At 43.6% G+C, this 20,294-nt stretch overlaps 1 protein-coding gene across 1 annotated transcript in view; it reads right to left on the reverse strand.

The window, feature by feature from the left end:
• Window positions 1-163: 163 nt before the first annotated feature.
• The window catches only part of ENPP6 (ectonucleotide pyrophosphatase/phosphodiesterase 6), a 34,017-nt gene continuing 13,886 nt past the window's right edge, over window positions 164-20,294 (reverse strand). Inside the window, exons 3-8 of the mRNA XM_062628051.1 lie at window positions 16,093-16,204; window positions 11,206-11,347; window positions 10,016-10,195; window positions 7,559-7,696; window positions 3,603-3,726; window positions 164-2,800 (exon numbers count right to left, since the gene is read on the reverse strand). Coding sequence (XP_062484035.1) covers window positions 2,577-2,800; window positions 3,603-3,726; window positions 7,559-7,696; window positions 10,016-10,195; window positions 11,206-11,347; window positions 16,093-16,204 — 920 coding nt within the window. The 3' untranslated portion in view covers window positions 164-2,576. The remainder of the gene's footprint in view (window positions 2,801-3,602; window positions 3,727-7,558; window positions 7,697-10,015; window positions 10,196-11,205; window positions 11,348-16,092; window positions 16,205-20,294) is intronic.

A 20,294-nucleotide genomic window follows, 5' to 3' on the forward strand; every position in this document is an offset into this window, starting at 1 on the left:
GGCTTGGAGAAGTGGGTCTGGAGAGAGCATCCTGGGCTCACTTCTATTCTAAGGAGAAAAGGTTTGTTGTGTCCATTTGCTAATGTGAATTACATGTCCCTGGGCGATGTTCAACAGGTTAAATATTGAAATGCATCTGGAAAAAAGGACTCTGTATACAAGCTACAGTATCTCCTGTGATGTTTTTAATGTCCCTAATTTACATCTGACAGCTTTGCCATTTCTAAACAATGTTATCATTTATCTTTCTGATGATTAATCAGCACAAGCTTCAAACACTGTTTATCACACTTTGATGCAGCAATCAAACCAGAAAGGCAAGGCATTATGGGAATGTCTTTTTCTTCCCCCAAACCTTACAGCATTTACAAAAAGGTGCACATTTTCCCCAACACCATTCTTAGAATTATTCACTCATTCACAATCAGTCATTGTATAAAAACATCATTCAGAAATAGGTTTTAAAATACACCGTCCTCCTTTGCATAGTATACAGAAAAATAGGCAAGAGTCAAAACATGTGATTTTGGAATGAGAATGCGAACTGATTCAGAGGTACAACGCTTCCCAGGAAGAAAGATGCACTTCTCAAAAATAATCATCTGTAGCTCTCCTGAAGCTAATGAGCTTCTTTCTTGCAGGTCTGCCACCAAATCCCCCTTTTGCCGTACACACAATGCTTTCATTAAGGTCAAACAAGTCATATTGCAATTAGATTTACTCTGCGGTACTTGCATATGGACACAGACCAAAATGATCAGTCACAAAAATAAGTTACACAAAGTACTCACGAGGGTCAGTGTTGGTTCCATGCGTCATGTTCCAATCCTGGAACAACTCGATGGACCTTATTTGTTATTTCCAATTCCTGTTGGTATAATTGAGAAGTTGGATATACCCCTATCATTTTAGGGTCTTTTCTTCTGTAAGAAGACCTTGGGTTCTGCTCACTATAGAGTTAAAATGGCAGGCTGTGGGGGGATTAGCAGGCACTGGCTGCAACCTGTTGATTTTTGAACAAAACTTGGTGATTTAGTCATTTGGTTTCTTGTATACTGATATTTTTTTCACTTTAAAAATACGCTCCAACAAATTCATCGAGCCTGGACCATTAAAGAGCAACAGGGAACTCTGAACAATAGGTGCTTGTTTTACAGCTACTGCAAATGCTTCGAAAGCACTAAATTGCCTTTTATACTCAACAATCTAATAACAAAGACTGATTTTCTCCCTTTTTCTTCTCCCAATTGATTTGATGGCTCACTTGAGCTTTAAAGACACATTACATAAATCCTTATGGCCATTACAGTGTCTTTTGTCAAGTTTAATTTGGTGTTTGGTTTTTTTTCTGCCGTGTAATCACTCACCCTTAAATGCAGTGTACCACATGCACACACATGGATCATGCTTGACTCTGGATCCACAGGAATAGTAAGTCCTAGAGGTTTATTTTGCATGGGGAGGGACCTAAATCCTTCCAAAGGCAGTTTGTCATGGAAAGCTCCTGGTTCAGAGGTATATCAGAACAAGCGCTGAGCACTCCCAAAGGCACCACCAACAATAGCTCTATCCTTTCCTCTATTTAACATTGCTGTTATGACTTTGTTTGGGCTTGATAGCCCGTGGTGGAAATATTAGCTAGGATTAACTGAGAGGGTGGGAGATCCATCAGTACAGGCCTCTCTCCCTGCCGCAGGTTAGAGGAGAATGTGCTGCTCACCAGGCAGCAGTGGAGAGAGCAGTAAATGTTGAAAAGCCTTCAGGTACAACTAGGTACAAACCCCCAAACCTGAGCAGATGATATCTTCACCAGGAGAGGCAGAGATGCTGTTAATTGCCAGGATTCCTCATCCTTCTTTCTCCTGACCCCTGTGTGTCCCAGTGACTTTTCACCGTCCTACTGGTTTTGAAGTGGAGGATTTCAATCACTCTCCCCTTTCCCAGCCCTCCCTGCTCCCGTGGTCCATGAGGAAAGCCTGACCCTGGAGGTGTGCAGGGCCAGGCCTCACTTTGTGGAAAATGAAGAAAGAGAGGCTGAGAGAAGCAGGATGCTCTGGCTGCTCTCCCACCGACCACCTCTCTCAGTGTTACGGTCACTCAGCAAAGCTCTTTGAAGAACAGCTTGGTATAGACAGGGCTTGGCATTGTAAGAAGTTGGGGCTGTGCTGGTGAGGGAGCTGGAGGTGAAGGAGTGAATCGGAAAGAACCCAGTTAAATGCACAGAGGTCTATCTCCACCCTGAGCTGCCCGGCACTGGGGGCCAGGGTGAGCCTCCCAGTTGCTGGGTTAAGATGTGTTTGGTGCTTAGAGGTCCCCACGTGCACCCACCAGAAATTTTGTGGGTTCTGCTGCTGTTGCCAGTGCTGTAAATCTGGAGTAGCAGCACCGACTTCCCTGGCTGCGTTTGGAGCAGCACGGAACCTGGCTTCATGTTATACCCGCTGTAAAGGCAAGACGGGTCAGATTCACGCCTGGTGGAGCAGTGGGAGGCAGCACTCTATTAATGAAGCTATTATTCGAATGAAGAAGAAAAGAGAGGGGTGGCGCGGCTGGTGACATGGTGGCACTGCTGGGGGTCACAGTAAGGAGATCCGCACAGCCAGCAGGGGCAGTAGAGCTGGCAGTAGGGCGCAGCAGCTGCGCGGGGCCAGCGGTGCCAAGGGGGCCGTGTTTCGGAGCATGCATTCCACCCTGGACCAGGAGCCATTGTTGGGCAGCGGCTGTATCCCTGCCAGGCTGCACATGATGTTGTAAACATCCACGGATCTGATGGGAGGTGCTCGGTAGTTGGATCGGAAATCTGCAGGGAAACAGGCAAACGAGAGGAGTTGGCATCATACGGCTTGGGGCTCAGCTCCTGAAATGTGGGGTGCTGTGGAGCAAGGGCAGGCTGGGATGTGGCATGCTATACAATTTATAACATAGCCCAACAAAATCATTCTGAATGTTTATATTCATTATTTTTACTTCTAGTCCAATTTTGGTCTAAAAACTTAAAAAACCTTAAAAAATTATTAATTACAGGAGCCACTTTACTGTGTGTGCTTTGTAGATTTAATAGCCTGCAATAATTGCATTGTACATTCTGCTTTGCTTTTGCTCCTGTCTGCAGCTGTAGCCTGGTGCTCAGCAGTGTTTAAAGGGCCTGATGAAATGGAAACCAGGGGTTTTGTGTCAGCCCATCAGACAGGTGAGTGAGGGATGTTGTGGCCTTCCCAAAGAAAGGGCTCTGTGTTAGTGAGTGTGAATCCACCAACAAAAGGAGAACAAATGTGTTTCAAATAGAATTAAAAATGCAGGCTAAAATTTAGGCAAATAGGGCAAGGGGATAAAGTTACTGTGCTGGGAGGGGGGGATGTCAGAGAGGGGCTGATCAAATCCCTTCACATCCCTCTGCCTTGTTCCTCTAGCTATGAAACAGACACAGAACTAGGAGCCTGCCTGTTATCCAGCCATAGTGGGGAAATCCTGCCATCTATTTGTAATTCTGGGGCATCGCAGAGTGCCACATCGAGGTCCTGACATGCCAGGAGCTGCAGGGATACTGCGTCAGGGCCATGGGGCTGTTGGGGAGCAGGACACTGGGGATGGCAGCACTGTACCTGGCCCATATGCAAGGAAGAACCCTCTCATGTCCATGAGCTCGTTGTCGTAGCCGTGCCAGCCGTTCTGCCAGGCCTCCTTCCTCCCCGTCCCGTTCTCCCAGAAGGGGAGCTTGTCCCTGCTCTGGACAACGACAGCAGAGCACAGTTAGTGCCTGTCTCCTGGGCTGTGTGTGGGGTGCTGTGTGGTGCCATACTGCGTCCCCATTTGCTGTACCACCCCACCAGCCCCCTCCTGCTCTGCCGCCTCAGCCAGTAGCCCATCTCCCAGCTGAGCAGGGAGGACAACTTTCTGCCTCTCACTCATCTGAAGTTCTGCTGTGAGCACAAAGTATCACAGCCGTGTGTGACACGTTTAAGCATGGTGGTGTCCCTCTCCCACTGCATGCTAGCATGGACTGACGGTGTGTTGTTCTGCCCAACATGCCATTGGCAACATAGAAAAAAGAGCCATTTTTGCTCCATTTGGCTAGTCAGCCTAAACAATACAATATCACCCCTGCTATATACTTTCTAATGATTATTACTTCTTCTCCCTGCTTGTTTTAGTATTAAAGCATTAAAGGTTCCTTCCAGGGAACACAGGCTCCGTCCCCTCTCCTTGGCATACACCACTCTGTTTTCTCTCCCTGCTCAGTGCATCCATGCTTTACTAATTTGTCATCATAATTCTCATTCTTCCTTGTCCATATTGCACTTAACTCACACTTTTAAATTCCTTCCTTAATTTCTTCTGCTTTGTATTAGCAGCTCTTACCAGACTACCTACAGCAGTGCATAGGGGCTGCCCAAAATGCTGGACCAACGCTCTCCGTGAGTTTCTCTTGCCCCATGCTCCCTAGGGCTGGCAGCCAATGTGACACTACAGATAACCCCAGAACTTAGACAAAAACATGAGCTGTCAGTTCATTAGACCTCTGGCATTAATTTGTCCAGTCACTACAGAAAAGGAGCTACAGTTCCCTAAGCAGCCAGGTCTGGGCTTCACACTCCATCATGAAAGCACAGAAGATGCCCTAGCAGAGTCTCCCACATTCCCATGAGTGGTACGAGTGTTGCTGCAGCCCCTGCAGATAGTGAAGCAGATTGACCAAGGATCCCTTTCCTTTTGCAAACATTTATTTTGCCTGATTCTCATTTTCCTCCTCTTCCCAAGTGCAGGAGCACTGAGGACAGCAGTGATTATCACATTATGGCTATGAGGTGTAGATCTTCCAACTGTTTTCCCGGGGACCCCCTGACTATCCTCTGCATTTCTTTGTACATAACAGTCCGCAGATGTACCAGATAATTAAACAATACTAGGTGACAAATTAAATGTCTTTCCTTGTCCCCATCTATTTCACTGATAACACTCAGAGCAAGCCAAGGAGAAAATAGACTCCTTCCCCTCTTCCTACCATAGCACCTCCTTACACTGCAGCTCTGCTTACTGTGGTTCCTGGGGACTAATTGTCACTGAGCTGCTCACCATCAGGCAACCTGTACTGCTTTTGTTAGCAACAACTCCACACAAGCCAAGTCACCTCTAACTTGTGGTGTTTCTTTGGCAGTATCACGACATTGCTGAGCCTACACCCCTCCATGGTCCTGTCAGGTGTCATGGGCTCAGCTGCTCCTCCAGGGATGTCAAGTGCAGGAGGCAGTGTGCCTTCCCATCGCCCACCAAGACACCAGGAGATACCTGCTCACAGCTAGATGTGCAGTCACAGCCGCTGCAGTTACTTTTGCTGCCAGCTGGATGAGAAAAAACACAGTACCTTCTTTCACAGCTGCAGCTGAAGTAGGAGCTCATGAAATGGAGCCATTAGCAGCAGTAGCTTGAGGGAAAGGGCTCTGCAAGCATCTCAGTGCTGCCCTTCTAGCGCATCAGGCTCTAGAAGCCTTATAGCAAACCCCACAAAGCCCTGAGGCTTCTTTGGGGCCAGGGCACTGGCAGCACTCTGACATGCCTGCTTTGGCAAGCCCACTGGGACCAAGGACTCAACTTCGTGACTTTTCGGACTCAGCCCAAGCGTGGTATAGCGTTGCTCCTCAAGAATGAAGCAGGCATGTCTGGGACTGTCAATAATGGACTTTCCCCTGCATGTGCAAGTTTAGAAGCTCTATAGCAACTGTTCCCTAAAACTTGGGAAGTACACTGGGATGTATGCAGGGTGAGCACGCAGCCCTAAGGATTAAAGCCATTGTTGCGTGCAGGAGAGCAGCTGGGGAACATTCTGCTCAAAGGATGGGGACCTGTCACTCACGTGGAGATATTGAGATAATGTTAGCAGACCAGCTTCCATACAACTGGAGGTTCATAAAATCCCTCCTCATCCTGCTTTAACCAAAATGCGGATGGCTTTGTTCCTATGCTCCTTGCTGGAAAAAATCCCAACAAAACATGGATCTTTCAGACACATTCCTCCTCCTTCCCTCCCACCCCCACCCCTCCAAATTCCCCTTTTTCAAACAGCTTATAGCTATCCACTATCCAACAGAGTAAAACACCCCATGAGCATGATAAGGAAGAGCTAAACATCCTCTCTGCAGGGGTTTGGGCAGAAAGTATAATAGAAGGCTCAATTATTGCTTTAAAAACATGACAGGAAACTTTCATTTTCACTCCCATTCACAGATAATGAAAATGTACTGAGGAGAAGGAAAATCTGACAGCATTAATGAGAGGACATTCTCGAAAATCAGAAACAATGGGAAGGAATGGGCAGAGAGACAGAAATAATTACCACGGCAGCAGTGTTTGCTGCACTGTTATTAAGGTTTGTCACAGTTTCAATGATATTTTTTAAAGTGCCTTTCTTTTTTTCCACAGAATATGTAAAAATGTTCTGGGTTGAGTTTGATACAAAAGGGTTGAGTTGCAATTTTTTAAAGTTGTTTTGGCAAAAATGTTTCAGATTCCTGCTTCAGGTGCCTGGATCTGAACTCCAGCTTTTATACATATATTTTCTTTTTAACCAGAAATGGGTTTTAACCAGAAATGTACTCAAAAGCAGTTGGAGTTTCTTAGAGGCACATTTGTATCCAGCTGTAGGAATTATTACCCTAAAGTCAGGTTAGATAGTGAGAAATGTGGTGGTGTGGGTCATCTTGAGCAAAGCCTGGTGAGCAGTAGCTCTGAGGGTCATGAGAGAAGATGCTCAACTGAGTTACAGTGATCTGCAAGGCAGTGACTACACTGGGGCAGTGTAAAAACCCAGGACTCCTTGGTTCTGTCACCACCTTACAGACTTAATGCATGGCTTTGGTCAAATCACTCAGTACTGCTTCTCACTTTACCCACTTGGAAGCTATGTAAGCTGCCTCACCTCTGAGCTGAGATGCTGTTAATAGCTGTAATGTGGAGATGATCAGTGGTGATACAAGGACAAAATAATAATGACAATACTTATAGTAACAACATAAGTTGTTATGAAAAATCTCTTCTCGTGTGCTTAGCAAGCTACCAGATTGCAGTGTGTGCACTGAGCATCTCTAAGGAGTAAATCCCCAGTCTGACCCTTTTGAGACTGGAGGACATGGGAGAAATGAGGTATTTTTTAGGACAGGATCTGGTGGGTGGGAAGCCAGGCAGAAGCAAAAGTTGCCACAAAGTACAGTTGAATAGAGGGACAGCAAGGTCTTGAAATGGAAACAACCTTTTTCTGTCTAAGGTGAAGGCAGGTAGGCAGGAGGAAGAGAAGTAAAGCAATGAAACTGGAATGGGAAACAAACTCCTCCTGTTTTATAACAATGCAGAAAAAAGAACCACCTTGACTATTTAACTTTGCCTACCATCAGCATAGCTGCTGTGCCTTTAGGCTCTTGTGAGCACACTGCAATATTTGACATCAGTTTTGTAGTCAGCCCAAGTGAAGGATGTAACACTTGGAATCGTTACGTTTTTCTGATTGTTTTCATATATATCGCACCTTTCCACATTCATGTATAAGTATTTTGCTTCTCTATTTTACCTCTACTATGAACCATCCCTTCTCAGCCACGAGAGTCAGAGGAGACACAAATTTTCCTTTTTTATAGAAAAACCGGTCTGGAATATCCTGTACGTTATAAACGTTCATGTGTTCCACACCTTTCAACTTCTGATATATCTGCAAAGAAAACAAATGTTAGGACACCTCATGGCTGTAAAGAACATATACACACCTATGGGTACCTGGAAACACCTAAATTTGTAAAATGGCTGAGCTCCTTTAATGGCACATTCAAACTGGGCCTTTGCTGATCCAAAGATGATGACTGTGCAAAACCTGTATGTGTGGTTTAGCAGGTTCTCAAAACTTGGATCATAAACACATAGGAATGCATGACTTCAGGTATTATACACATTTGTAATACATACACTCAATGAATATATGCACGTGAGTGTATCAACCTACAGATGTAGATCAGTAGAAATCAAACCATCACAGGAGACAGTAAGCTAAGTGGTGAAACATGCCCAAAAGCACTATGTGGACTGGGTACAGATGCAAAAAAGGGATGTTGGCTTTGGCCTCTGCCACCTATGCTCTCTTTGTGCTCTTGAGCAAGCAACTAATGTCATCTCACCTATGTTTCTTGCACTTAACCAGTCAATCCCTATGATACAGTGCTTAGTTACCTGCTTCATAAGGATGCTGTGAGGTTTATCAGCCAATGCCTGAGGCTTTGAAGCTGTACAATGCCCTACAAGTGGTTTATTAATATTAACCATACTGTCATGAATACAATCACACAAATGTGGACAAATTATTCAGAAAACTACTTTCAATGACTAAAGAAGATGTTCATATGCCATAAAGATGGCCATTATTGGAGTCCCCAGAATGTACATTGCTTTTTTCAAAAATATATAGACTCTTCAGGAATAAATAGCTCAATTCTGCCAAGAATGAAAGGTTCTTCACTAGCTTTTTAGCTATGTCCACTTGTGTGTATATGTGTGCAAGAGATTTGCATCGACATGTAGTTGCCACAAGGATGGCACCAGGGTGCAATGGTGCCACTCAGCCAGACCCTCCCACCATGACCTGGACTGGAGAGTGGTCCTGGTGCTTCACCAGTACTTCAAGTGCTCAGAATGGGGTGACTCTTAAAGGTGGAGGTTATGATACTATTTAATTCCTAAACGTGTATTTAAAGTAAATTAAGAATAGAGGAATCTGGCTATTGGGAAACAGAAAATCACCTTTATTTTGCTATAAAAAAAGCAACACTCCAGTAAGAAGTCCTAAAAAGAAATGAAGGAAGAAAACAAAACCATGGTGTGAGGCATTGCACTTTACTCTCCTTAGGCATATTATGCTGTTTAATGAGAGAGAAGCATGTACTTAAGAGCTTTGTCAGAAGAGACCCCATGTCTGCATGAAGTTGCAACTTGTACTTGCCCTTGCTTGAAGGTCTGGCACACAAAAACAGAGATCTCTGAGTTCAGGCTGAGGAGAGCACATATAAATGCTGCAGTCCCTTACAGGAGCACTGACTGAACTGCTTATGCACACCTCTAAGTCAGCTTTCAATTCGGGCACTAATTTGAAATGTTCAGACTATCACAGCTACGCAATTCCTGCAGAGCCTGTTTGGGAGCAAAATATAGCAAGTATTCTCTTCAAAAAAATATTGCATAAGCTACAATAGACTGGACCTGGCTAAAACATAATACAGAAAACAAAGTTATTCACCTGGAGCTTGCGCGGCCTGTTCTGTACATCCGCTTGGCCATATTCTGAGGACAGCAACAGTGACTTCTCAAGCACTGGTTTCTGGTTAAAGTGCTAGTCTATTAGTTACAGATGCTGCATTTTCATTCTTTTCAAGTGGTTTCCCAATTTTTTTCTGTGTTGTTTTAATTTGTCCCTCAAAATCCTGCAGTTCTGGCCTTGGGCTTTTATGGTTGATTCAATCCAATACACTTATTCATCAAAATTCTTCAAAGGAGAATATTGTAAAGAATTATTTTTTGCAATTCCAGACTAATGGAGTTGATTCCTCAAACTCTATGGAAGTTTACTGGAATATGAATGCCAGACCTGCTCCTGATTGTTTGGAAATCCCAGCTGGAGTGTCAATAAATCATAGAATTGTAGAATCAACTAATATATATTTAAGAAATCCTGAAAATGGATTTTGAACTAAAATCTTTTAGCTATTTATCAGCACTACATAGTGGTGGGCTTTGAAAACAGTTATCTGTGCCAAATAATGGTGAAAGTTCATGCTTTGTAATTTGCCTCGTGTGACTTCCCTTCAGAAACCAGCGTCACAAGAGTGTCACAGGACCTAAGTCTGACTCCCAGTAAGAGCCTCAGGTTGATTTTTACACACATCTCTGGGAGCAGGACTTAGATGCTGTGAGCAAACAAAAGAGACAAACATCATAAAAATCAAGGAAACACAAAACTGAGTAAATCAAAATAAGTTGCACTCACCTCCACGTGCTTCTCTGGAGCTGGCCAGAGGCTCACAACAGGACCTCTGTCCTTCATTTGTATGGTATCACTCATATTGATATAGTTTTTCAGCTCAATCACTTTGTCCACCCAGGAGATGTCTGTCATCCCGTGATCAGAGAAGAGGAGGACATTGACGTCATTCTGAAGGCCCTTGCTCTGTGAAGTGAGTGTATGACAGCCATTAAGGACAGGTTAGAGCTTCACACTGTGTCCACTGGAAAATCTTAATCCCCATTTAACCCCACTGATTTAAGGGAAGTTGGGCAGAAGGAGCACGGCCGCAAATGCCCTGCAATGTGCTTTGCTACCACCCACACTGGTGGACATTGACTCTCACTTGCTGCCCTGAAAGAGTCTGAGAGGTTAGTGCCAAAGAGAGATTTTCCAAAGTAAATCTATGCCTCTGCTAAATAACCAAGCCCTACATCCCAGCCCCACAGACTTGTTGTCCCGTTGGTCCTAGACAGGATTTTACCCAACTGTTCGTATGTAGGCCAAAACAGCTGGGGAAGAGCAACTTCATTATGGTGCTACCTGTGGCTGGAGTGTTCCTCTCTTCTCCTCCCAAGCGCAAGCACTTATCATCAGAGCTTTTATAATTTAGTGAAACTTAAAAGACATATTCCTCTCCTCACTGGAACTCCTAAAGAACTCCAGTCACTGTCAGAAGAATTCACAGAACTGATATTTGACCAAACGCTTGGCGTCCTCCCTTTCTCACTGCAGTATCATGTAGATAATGTTTTTTAAAACAAAGTTTAAAGTACAGAGTTCTGAACAGTACATAAAAACTGCTATAAAAGTTAATTGTGTGATTCCACAAACCTTAGGAAGCAAGCAGTTTTGTTTCGTTTGCCTACTATAAAGCCCAGCCAGCAACACAAGTTATAAACAGAACAACATCTATATTGGTTTACGGCTTCCTGGGGCTGTTGGTGTAATAATCCATTAGGAGGATTATAACAGCATCAATGAAAATAAAATTAGGGGAATGGTGCCTTGACATCCACATCTCTTTGGTAGCCTCTCTTTCTCAGGAATTAAAAGTTTACAGCCAACAAACCCAACTAACAGGCAGTAACTAAGCTCTTGGCCATGCCAGAAAGAGCAGGTTCAAAAGCCTTTTCCAGACTCAGCTGGGAGGTGGGTTTTCGAATGCCACTCACCTTGATGAGCGTGATCATGTTGCTCAAGGCTTTGTCCACCTCCTTCAAAGCATTCTTACGCTGCTGGGATGAAGGACCATAGTGGTGGCCTTCCACGTCAATACGCTCATAGTACACTGCGGCCATCTCTGCACTGCCATTGCTGGAGGTGGGAGGGAGGAGAAGGAGTGAGAGGCTGATGCACATGGATTGCTCCTGACTGCCAACCTTGTTGTCCTCACCACACACAGAGCTACAAAACCTTGTTTTCTGCTTCTAGCCTGTGCTTTCCTACCTGCTGTTGCACAGCTGGGCTCATTATTCCTCATAGCAGGAGACCTCATAGCAGCCTTCCAGTATCTGAAGGGGACCTACAGGGATGCTGCAGAAGGATTCTTCATAAGGGAGTGTAGTGATAGGACAAGGGGTAATGGGTTCAAACTTCAACAAGGCAGATTCAGGTAAGCCATAAGGAAGTTCTTTACTGTGAGGCTGGTGGGGCACTGGCACAGGTTGCCCAGAGAAACTGTGGCTGCTCCACCCCTGGAAGTGTTCAAGGCCAGGTTGGATGGGGCTTTGAGCAACCTGGTCTAATGGAAGGTGTCCCTGCCTGTGGCAGGGGTTTGGAGCTGGATGAGCTTTAAGGTGCCTTCCAACCCAAACCATTCTATGATTCTATTCATGCCCAGAGTCCCCTGAGTTTGCCTGAGGTCCCATCAGAGCTTCCAGGTACAGACTGTCATGTACAGCTAAAGGCTGGCCTGGCAGCCCTCTACTGCCTCTTTGAATAAGGAAGGCAGCTTTTCCTTTAAGGACAAAGAAGGACCCAGAAGAAATACTGATTTCTGTGCTGAATGACATTATTAAAAGGATTGTGGGAATTACCAGTCAAATGTGCTTTAATTAAAGTTTGGCACTTCTGTCTTTCTCCTGTGTGAGGTCTTCCAAACCACCAAGGTCAACTCAGGATGAGTATTTCCATGACCTTGCCAAGTGGTATGAACTGGGGAGAAATTTTCAGGGGTGTTTTTGTTATTAAGGGAAACTTAATTATTATTAAGGGAAGCTCAGGTAATCTCAGAGCTGCACAAATTTAGCTGATCACATGTTTCTGCACTGAATGCCTTCAGCCTAATTAGTGTGGATAGTGCGTATATCAGGGCTTAATTACATTTTCATGTCCACTTTATGGTTCACTGTAAACCTCCCTGAGAGCAATTGTGTGGATAAAATCACAAATCTACACTCATGAAGCTCAAACACTGTCTTCTTCTACTGTTATTAAGATATGACAGGGTGTGCCATCCACAATACATGCCTTCATCCAGATCAAGACCCCTACAAAAAGACTTTGTGTGATGTCCTGACAGGTCCAGATTCTCTGATTAATGTGGTGTAATGAGTGAGAAAGAAGAGAAGATATCAGAGGTGAGGGACTTAATGCATGAATTAGGGTCTGCCATTTGCATTTGTAAGTTTGCTGGAGGCCTCAGAGGAGCAGCCCTCCTGTAGGAAGCTGAAGGTCTCTGCTGTGGTGGGAATTTCTCCACTGCTGGCTCTGTAGAACAGTGTTCTGTCTCACTCTTCATGATTTTAAAATCATTCAAATGAAGCAGTCCTTCCCGGCCCCCAGCTTCATGTAGACATTACTTTCCATCTGTATTAGGCATAAATTGACTGGTAAGGTTTAACCCTGTAATTCCTCCATTACATACACACTCATTGAACCTATTGAAATAGTTTTCTTCTGCTGCAGTGCCTGTATTAATTAGCTTCTTAGGCTGCTTTGTGTATTCTCACCTGCAACTAAATGACCATTTCAGTCAAGACAGAAGATAAGAAAGACATTTACTGCATGAAACAAATGGTCTTGTTTAGGCTGCAGTGAGATTTTGCAGGCTCAGTACTGTAAGGCTGAATGTTCAACTTTGCACATGACTTCAGTGGGAGAAGCTGTAGTTATGGGGCATGCTTAGGAGTTTGCAGGATTGTGTACAGCACATCCAGAGCTTGTAAGGTTGGGTTTTTGTTTCCATGTTTTACCTGTTTTCCTAAGAAAACTAGGTATCTCTGATCAGGGCTTGCAAGGGAGAAGTAATCTGTCTTTCTAACTGCGTGTTAGTCCTGTCTTCTCCAGCCATCAGTACTTTTAGCAGAAATGGCTAAGGAAAGCTTGCTGAAGAAAGCTGGACAGCATCAATGGCGATACTGTGTGTTAGATTTTATCAACACGCTTTGCAAGTACCACACAAACTTCATAACACCTGTCCAGAAAGATAGGTAGACTACAACAGCCCTTAAATTACAGTTATGAAGAGATAAGGGAGGCTTTAGTTTTAATTGCTAGTATGGGTGCTTGACTTAGTTTTGTGTACTTTTTGTCTGCACAATGGTCTCAAAGCATCTGTTTGAAGAAACTGGTGAATATTCCTGAAGGATGGTTCTCTTTGGTTGCAAGAGGAGCTCAGTGGCCTGATGAGTTGGATACTCCTGCTCTTGCAGAGGGCATTGATAAAACTCCCTTTGACCTTGGTGAAGTTAAGATGGGCCAGGACTTTCCTGTAACCAAATTCAGGTTAACCCTTAGGCCATCAGGGTGCAAATAGTCTCTCTACCTGAAGTCCCTGTAAAGTTTGCATGGTGGGAGCATAAATGCAGTTCATTAACTACTAATACCTGCTATGAGCAAGGCAGTGCTCCAGGCGACAGACTGCCCTTGCCACAGGCTGTTTTCCCACATAGAGCTAGTGCCAGCCCCAGCCTAATGGGCTTTTTCAATTAGCTGGGGTGTGGAAAGGAAACACGCTGCATTTGCCAGCCTTTGAACAGCTTTAGGTGTCAGAACCTCTTGCAAAAGTTGTAAATGACAGTAAAATGCAGCTCAAGGTTCTTCTACCTGGAGATGCTAACTCCTGCTAAATGAATACGACTACAGTAAGGGCATTTCAGAAGCTTTTCTTATGGGCTGGCACAGCAGCATTGACAATAGTCTTCTAAATTTTAAAGGACTAAACAAAGAGGATGAATGAGAGAAAGGAAAAGGAAAACCTAGCAGATCTTTAATCGGTTCATTCTCTCCCCTCCTTTCTTATTGTATATCCCTGAAGTATTTACACCTTCAAATGATTATTCAAGAAATTCAAGAGGGATGGTGTGTAAATGGATACCAGAGACTTGACCTCCCGCAGGTCCAGGAGAATCTGTAGGACTTAGGCTGTTCGGCAGGCTGTAGCCGGTGTTTAAGGCAGGCATCGTGGTGGCAGAGATTTGCTCTTCTCTTGAATCACCAGTTTTGACCTCTTCTGAGCTGCCCCACTGGCACTGTTGTGTCCCTGCCCTTTTCTTCTTTTGCATTGAAGGAAGCAGCAAGCAGCCTTGTGACTCAGGGTGAATGAGCTATTGAAACTCTTTCAATGGGCTCCAGCAATCCAAAAGAGCAGCTTGGAGGGCTGGAGCTTTCAACAGTTTGTGCCTCACTTTTAATCGTGTTCACAATTACAGAGCTGCAAACTGTCCCAAGCAGCCTTATGCTTCATAGAAACCAGGCAGGAAACTTCAAGCATATCTTGACCCATCCCCAAATAATACCTGACCCAAAAGCTTTCTATGGTAATTCAGGTTTTCCACCAGCAGACAGAGCTGGTGTCCGTATTCAGTTTTCCATTTCCTTTTTTGGTCAGTGAATTTAAAGTGTAGCAGAAGCTCCAGAAAGCCTCCGATGGCACAGATGACCTCCTCATGTCACATGCAGATAAATTCCTTAAAATCTAAGCTAAAATCATTTCAGGGTTAAATGTTTCATGTTCTGAGACAAGCTTCAATCTAAGCCCCTGCCTGTGAATGACACTGTGATTTGTGAGCATCTGTGCAGGGGGACCCAGTGTGCAACTGGGAGCAACATCTCCTGCAGCAGTCTCATAATTTTGGAGCCTTTATTTCAAGGACAATCAGCACTCAGTATCTGAACACAGAACTTTTCAGATTCAAATCGCTATGGCTGTGCACAAGTAGTAAAGTAGAAATGTGCCCTGAGATTGGATAAATTATGAAACCAACAAGTTTTTAAAGAGGACGCTTAGTTATAGCTAATGTAAGGCACTGGCTCCACACACTTTCCCCTGATTTTGCAACCTATGTGTAATTGTCACTTGTTAATGTTTAGATGAGAGACGGTGGAATTGGAAAGCTGGGTGTGGAGCATGTTTTTCCTAGGAGTTGTCTGTCCCGTCATTCCCACCAGTTGGGCTAGATGAACACTATAGGTCCCTTCCAACTGAACTGTTCTATTCCATTTCATTTCATATCATCTTATCCTATCCTATCCTATCCTATCCTATCCTATCCTATCCTATCCTATCCTATCCTATCCTATCCTATCCTATCCTATCCTATCTTATCTTCGCCTAGCCTAGCCTAGCCTAGCCTAGCCTAGCCTATTCTATGTTCATATTTGCACAACAGGAATGCCCACTACAAAGTCACTGTGACTGAGATGTTCTAAAATGTGGAAGTAGCTTAAGTATTGAACTCTCAAATGAGTGACCAGAGCTGAATTTTGGAATTTCCAAATTCCCAGAATGTCTCTCTAAATCAAAGGATTTCAAAGTCTGCCTTTGAGGGTCAGTGAACAGATACTCACAGACTGATCTTGAAGTGGTTAGAAACAGCAAATTAAAAATAGTAAGTTGGGATGTCTCCTCTGTGTTGTAACCTACTCATGGAAACGAGCACATCTTGCCTTCCGATCTTAATGGAAGGGCCTATGTCTGTTATGGCTATGTGTCTATGACAGTGCTACAAAGCAGTCTCAGCTCCCATCTTCCTACCGGGATCTAATCCTGAACATCTCCCTAGAGCAAGGCTGATAGCAAACCCAAACACTTATCCTTGCGATCCCTACTGACATACCTCAAAGACTCAAGAGCATCGCTGATGGCATCTGCAAAGTTTTTGTCTGTGGGGACACTGAAGTACTCGCGGCAGTAGCTCGGTCTGACCCCCAGGATTTCAACCTCGCAACCTGCAATGAAAAATGTGGTAAGCTCTGCTCTTCCACCTTGACCATAGACCCCACACCGTGGGGCCCAGGTTCAGGTCTGTAAATTCCCTGTGACATTACTTACCTTACACTTTCCCTGCAGGAAACCTTGTGGTTGGAAAGGGAAAATGGGGCGAGAGGCTGGTTTGCAGCAAACCGTACATTGGATCCTTGTATTTCCCTCTCTAAAAAGAAGGTCTCTGTGTGACCTTCCCACAGAAAACTCTTGGTTCCCTCGGGGCAGACAGTTTCCACCTAAACCACTAGCTTGTTTTCCTTTTAACTACCGTGGTCACGTAGCCTCATTTCCAGGCTTCCAAAGCAATAGATTTAGATTTTGTTCCCTGAAAGTTCAGCAAATACTTTCCAGTTAGACACACTATATCTTACGTTGTAATATCCTCTATAAACTGTATTTTATTATGTGATACTGGCACTCCACTATTAAATCTGTTTCCCAGGAGGTCTTATTAAAACAGTATAAACCAATTAAGTCTCTTGGTAACTTGCAGCCTTCCTTGCAAAATGCAGTCTGTTTTGTGGCCCAGAAATTTATGGCAACAAATCCTACAGGAGAACATGGCCCTGAACACACAGAAACATGTTTTTCTGGGACTTTTTTGCCCTTTTGCTCTCCCGTTACTATGCTGCTGAATAACATTAATATTTAAATGAAATGTGTTTTCAGAAACACCAGATTCATGCAAACTATCTTTTGAGACCCCCCCGAGCCCTCCCATCACAGTTAAGGCATTTTTCTGCTGTATTCCTGGGGCACAAGCTAAAAAAAAAGAAAGAGATCTTTTGCAAAATTGACTCTGTATACATCCATGCAGTCAGATCAAAAAGGCAACTCTAAGCCATAGCCTGAATCTGCTTACATTTGGGTCCCTTTGCTTCTCCTTTGGGATGAAAGAAATAGACATTAAGGACATAAGGTCATAAGCTGACTTATTGCTTGGGAGGGGAAGAAGGTTGCACAGGAGGTGTAAGTACAGAGAAGGTGCTAGAGCAAGCAGAGCTACCTTCAGAGCTGATTTACAGTGGTTTGCTTACTCAGACACTTACTTGCACCTCGGCCTGCATGACTTCACATTACAGAGGTGCAGCACTGGGACACGGGCAAAAGCACATTGTTTGCAGGCTAAGCTGGCTAAGAGACTTCTTTCTGATTGTGACTTCCCAGGAGCACTATGAAAGGTACCTAAATGTTTAAGCTTAGGAAACCTTAAAAGATCTTCACTTATTTGCAGAAAGCCAGGTAAGACAGACCCTTTCCAAGGGATAAAGAACCCTAGCACACATGACAGATTCAGTCTCTTCACCCAGCGGTCCGTGGCAACAGTACCCAGGGCTCCACATCGTTTGTATGTTTCAAGGGACCGCATCTGTTATGATTTGTAAGAATGAATTATTTGCAATGATAACCAGAAAATGTAGTAAAATTTCTTGTAAAAACATATTTACATCTTTTTGAACCTCTATCTAATATTTGTTTTTATAAAAATTGTGGGAGTGTGTGATGGTGCTCACTTTTTGTTCTTCCCTTGTTGCCCCAAATATAAATCCTTCCTTTTCTGTATGGAGGTACGATAGTGTTTATGTCTCAACCACAAAAGCCTGCAGACTGCTAGACAAGAACTGACTCTCCACACCATCCCACAGTAGAACTATACATCCATATACAGCACCTTCAGAAAGTTATGTTGTCCAACAGAAACAGGTCCCAGGTTCTATCTAACCAAATCATCATTAAAATGTATTCCATGAACCATCTGAAATCATCTCCAGGAGAAGAAGCCTTTGCCCCCAACCCTGAGTGTGTGTAGCTTCAATCTTCTGCATGATGTCCTGGGTGCTACCTGCAGGAACACGTGGGCTTTCAGCTACCTCAGATGCGAGAGGTGATGCAGTAGTCCTCTATGGGCTTTATTTCAGGACTGAACTGGAACTTCTGAGCCAATTTCTCCTCCAACGCTTGAGTCTGGGAAAAACTTAGCTCCAAAGGCAGGCAAGAACTTAAGGAACACTTTTCAAAATGCATTGGAAACACCTAGTATTTTAGTTTGGTTGGGTGCTTGCTCATAGCCAGTGACTAATATGATGATTTTGCGTCTTTTTTTCTTTTAAGATACTTACATCATATTATAATTTTCTCAGATAACGTTCCTCAGAATTACTCATAAGATAATTTTAAGTAGAAGCATTAACCTCTTGGGGATGTGAGATATTTTAGTTGCTGAGAAATCTTTGCTATTTCTAGATTGTAAAGTGATGAGCATGACATAGAAGTCCGCAGAGACAGCAACAATTAGAAATCATTTTGGCTCCTAAATATTGGTCTTTGAGTGTGTAGTTCATTGGCAGTAACATTGAAAATTCAGGCTTCTTAGATACCAAGAACTCTGTGATGAATAGAACTTGGAATTGGATTTTTGATGTTAAGGCTTGTTACAGTTCCGTAATACTGACCATGAAGATCCTTTAGTATTTAAATTCCTTTTTGGTAGAGGCCAGGACAGGTGGTAAATTTTCTCATTTAAATATTATAAGAGAGGAAATTTAAAAATACTTGGAGCCAGACAAAGGGATTGTTAAGTTTTTCTTGATTAAACTACAAATAGATGAGCTATATTTAATAAGATGCTGCATTAGATAGCTTTCTGCACAGTTTTGTATGATGCTAGACCTTTATTTTAAAACCTGAACTACTGGAGCAAGAATAAGGACTTCTTTTGCAGTGATATATAGGCTCCTCTTTATCTATCTGACACAGAGACCTGAACCTCTGCCAACTTTAAATTGCATTTCTAAACATTGATTTAACAGTTGGACACTTCATGTCATAACAGAGGGTTTTGAAAACTTTCCAGGCTAGCTCCATGGTCTGGTAAATGTTGTGTTAAATGACAAAAGTTGCATTTAGAGACTTTCTCCCCACCCCCCTTCTTTTATTTCAGTGTTTAGAAAAGATGTCACTGCACTTCAGCTGAAGCAGTTGCATAGGCTGCTGGAGAATGAGGGAACTGGAGGGTCCTGGGTGTCATCACCCACCAGGGTGAGAATGAAGAGCACTATAAAGCTTTGACTTTGATGGTACTGCTGGGAAGCTCTTGCACTCCCCTGGGGCTTCTCTATCCACTGTAGTGGCAGTGCTTCAGACAGGCAACTTGGGCACTTCACCAGTTGTTAGCTGTGTTTTACTTCACCATCAAGCAGACAGAGGATACATGACATTTTCCCCCAGGAATGCTTTGAAAAGCAGAAAGTACGTAATAAACACCATGAAGAAAAGAGAAAAATATCCCTACAAGTGCTTATATTTTGGCAGAAGCAGTGGCTGGGACCCCTAGCATGGTAATATTTTGGCTCCTCCGCTTCTAGTGGCAGGAGAGCCCAGATGAATACTTGCCCATGAGTTGTCTTTGTTCTGTTTATGTTTGGCTCACAGAAAAAGCTGTGATGGATGGGTGTTTGCATCTGACAGCTCTCCTGCTCTGTGTCCCTGTTTGCTAGGGTCTGGATTTTCTTCTTTTAAGCACTGACTATGTGTGAGCAAGGAACATAGGGAAGAATATGAAGTAGCAGATTTTGGCTTCAGACTTTACAAAGCTTAGAACTTGGTTCTTTGAAGGAAATGGCAGTAGTGCAAGTTAACCTCGGGAATCAGCTCTCTGGCATTCACAATGCATTCCTGCTACATTTGATTGGTCTCATTTGCCTTTACCACTGATTAAAGAGAAAATAGCATCTTCCAGACTAAAGTGTAATGAATTTGGCTGTACATTGCTGTTCCTATTAAGAGTTTCCCAGACTTTTCCTGATCTGATATTTGTCTTTACTAAGCAGCAGTATATCCTCAGATTGGAAAAGATAATCACTAATAGCAGATCATAAGCAGTGCAAATGTCTATAGGACCCCTACCCACCTTGGCTATTAAGCTCTTACTTTTTTCCATGATTTTGTTTGGCATTGCTGCCCATTCAAATGCCTAGTTCAGAATTAAAGCTTTAAAATAATAGACATAGATGTTTTAGAAAGGATAACATTCTTACCATGGAACTAGAAAAT

This window comes from Pezoporus occidentalis, unplaced genomic scaffold (genome assembly GCF_034315485.1).
Source record: "Pezoporus occidentalis ecotype Australia unplaced genomic scaffold, CSIRO_AGI_Poc_V1 ctg1, whole genome shotgun sequence".
Classification (NCBI taxonomy): Eukaryota; Metazoa; Chordata; class Aves; order Psittaciformes; family Psittacidae; genus Pezoporus; species Pezoporus occidentalis.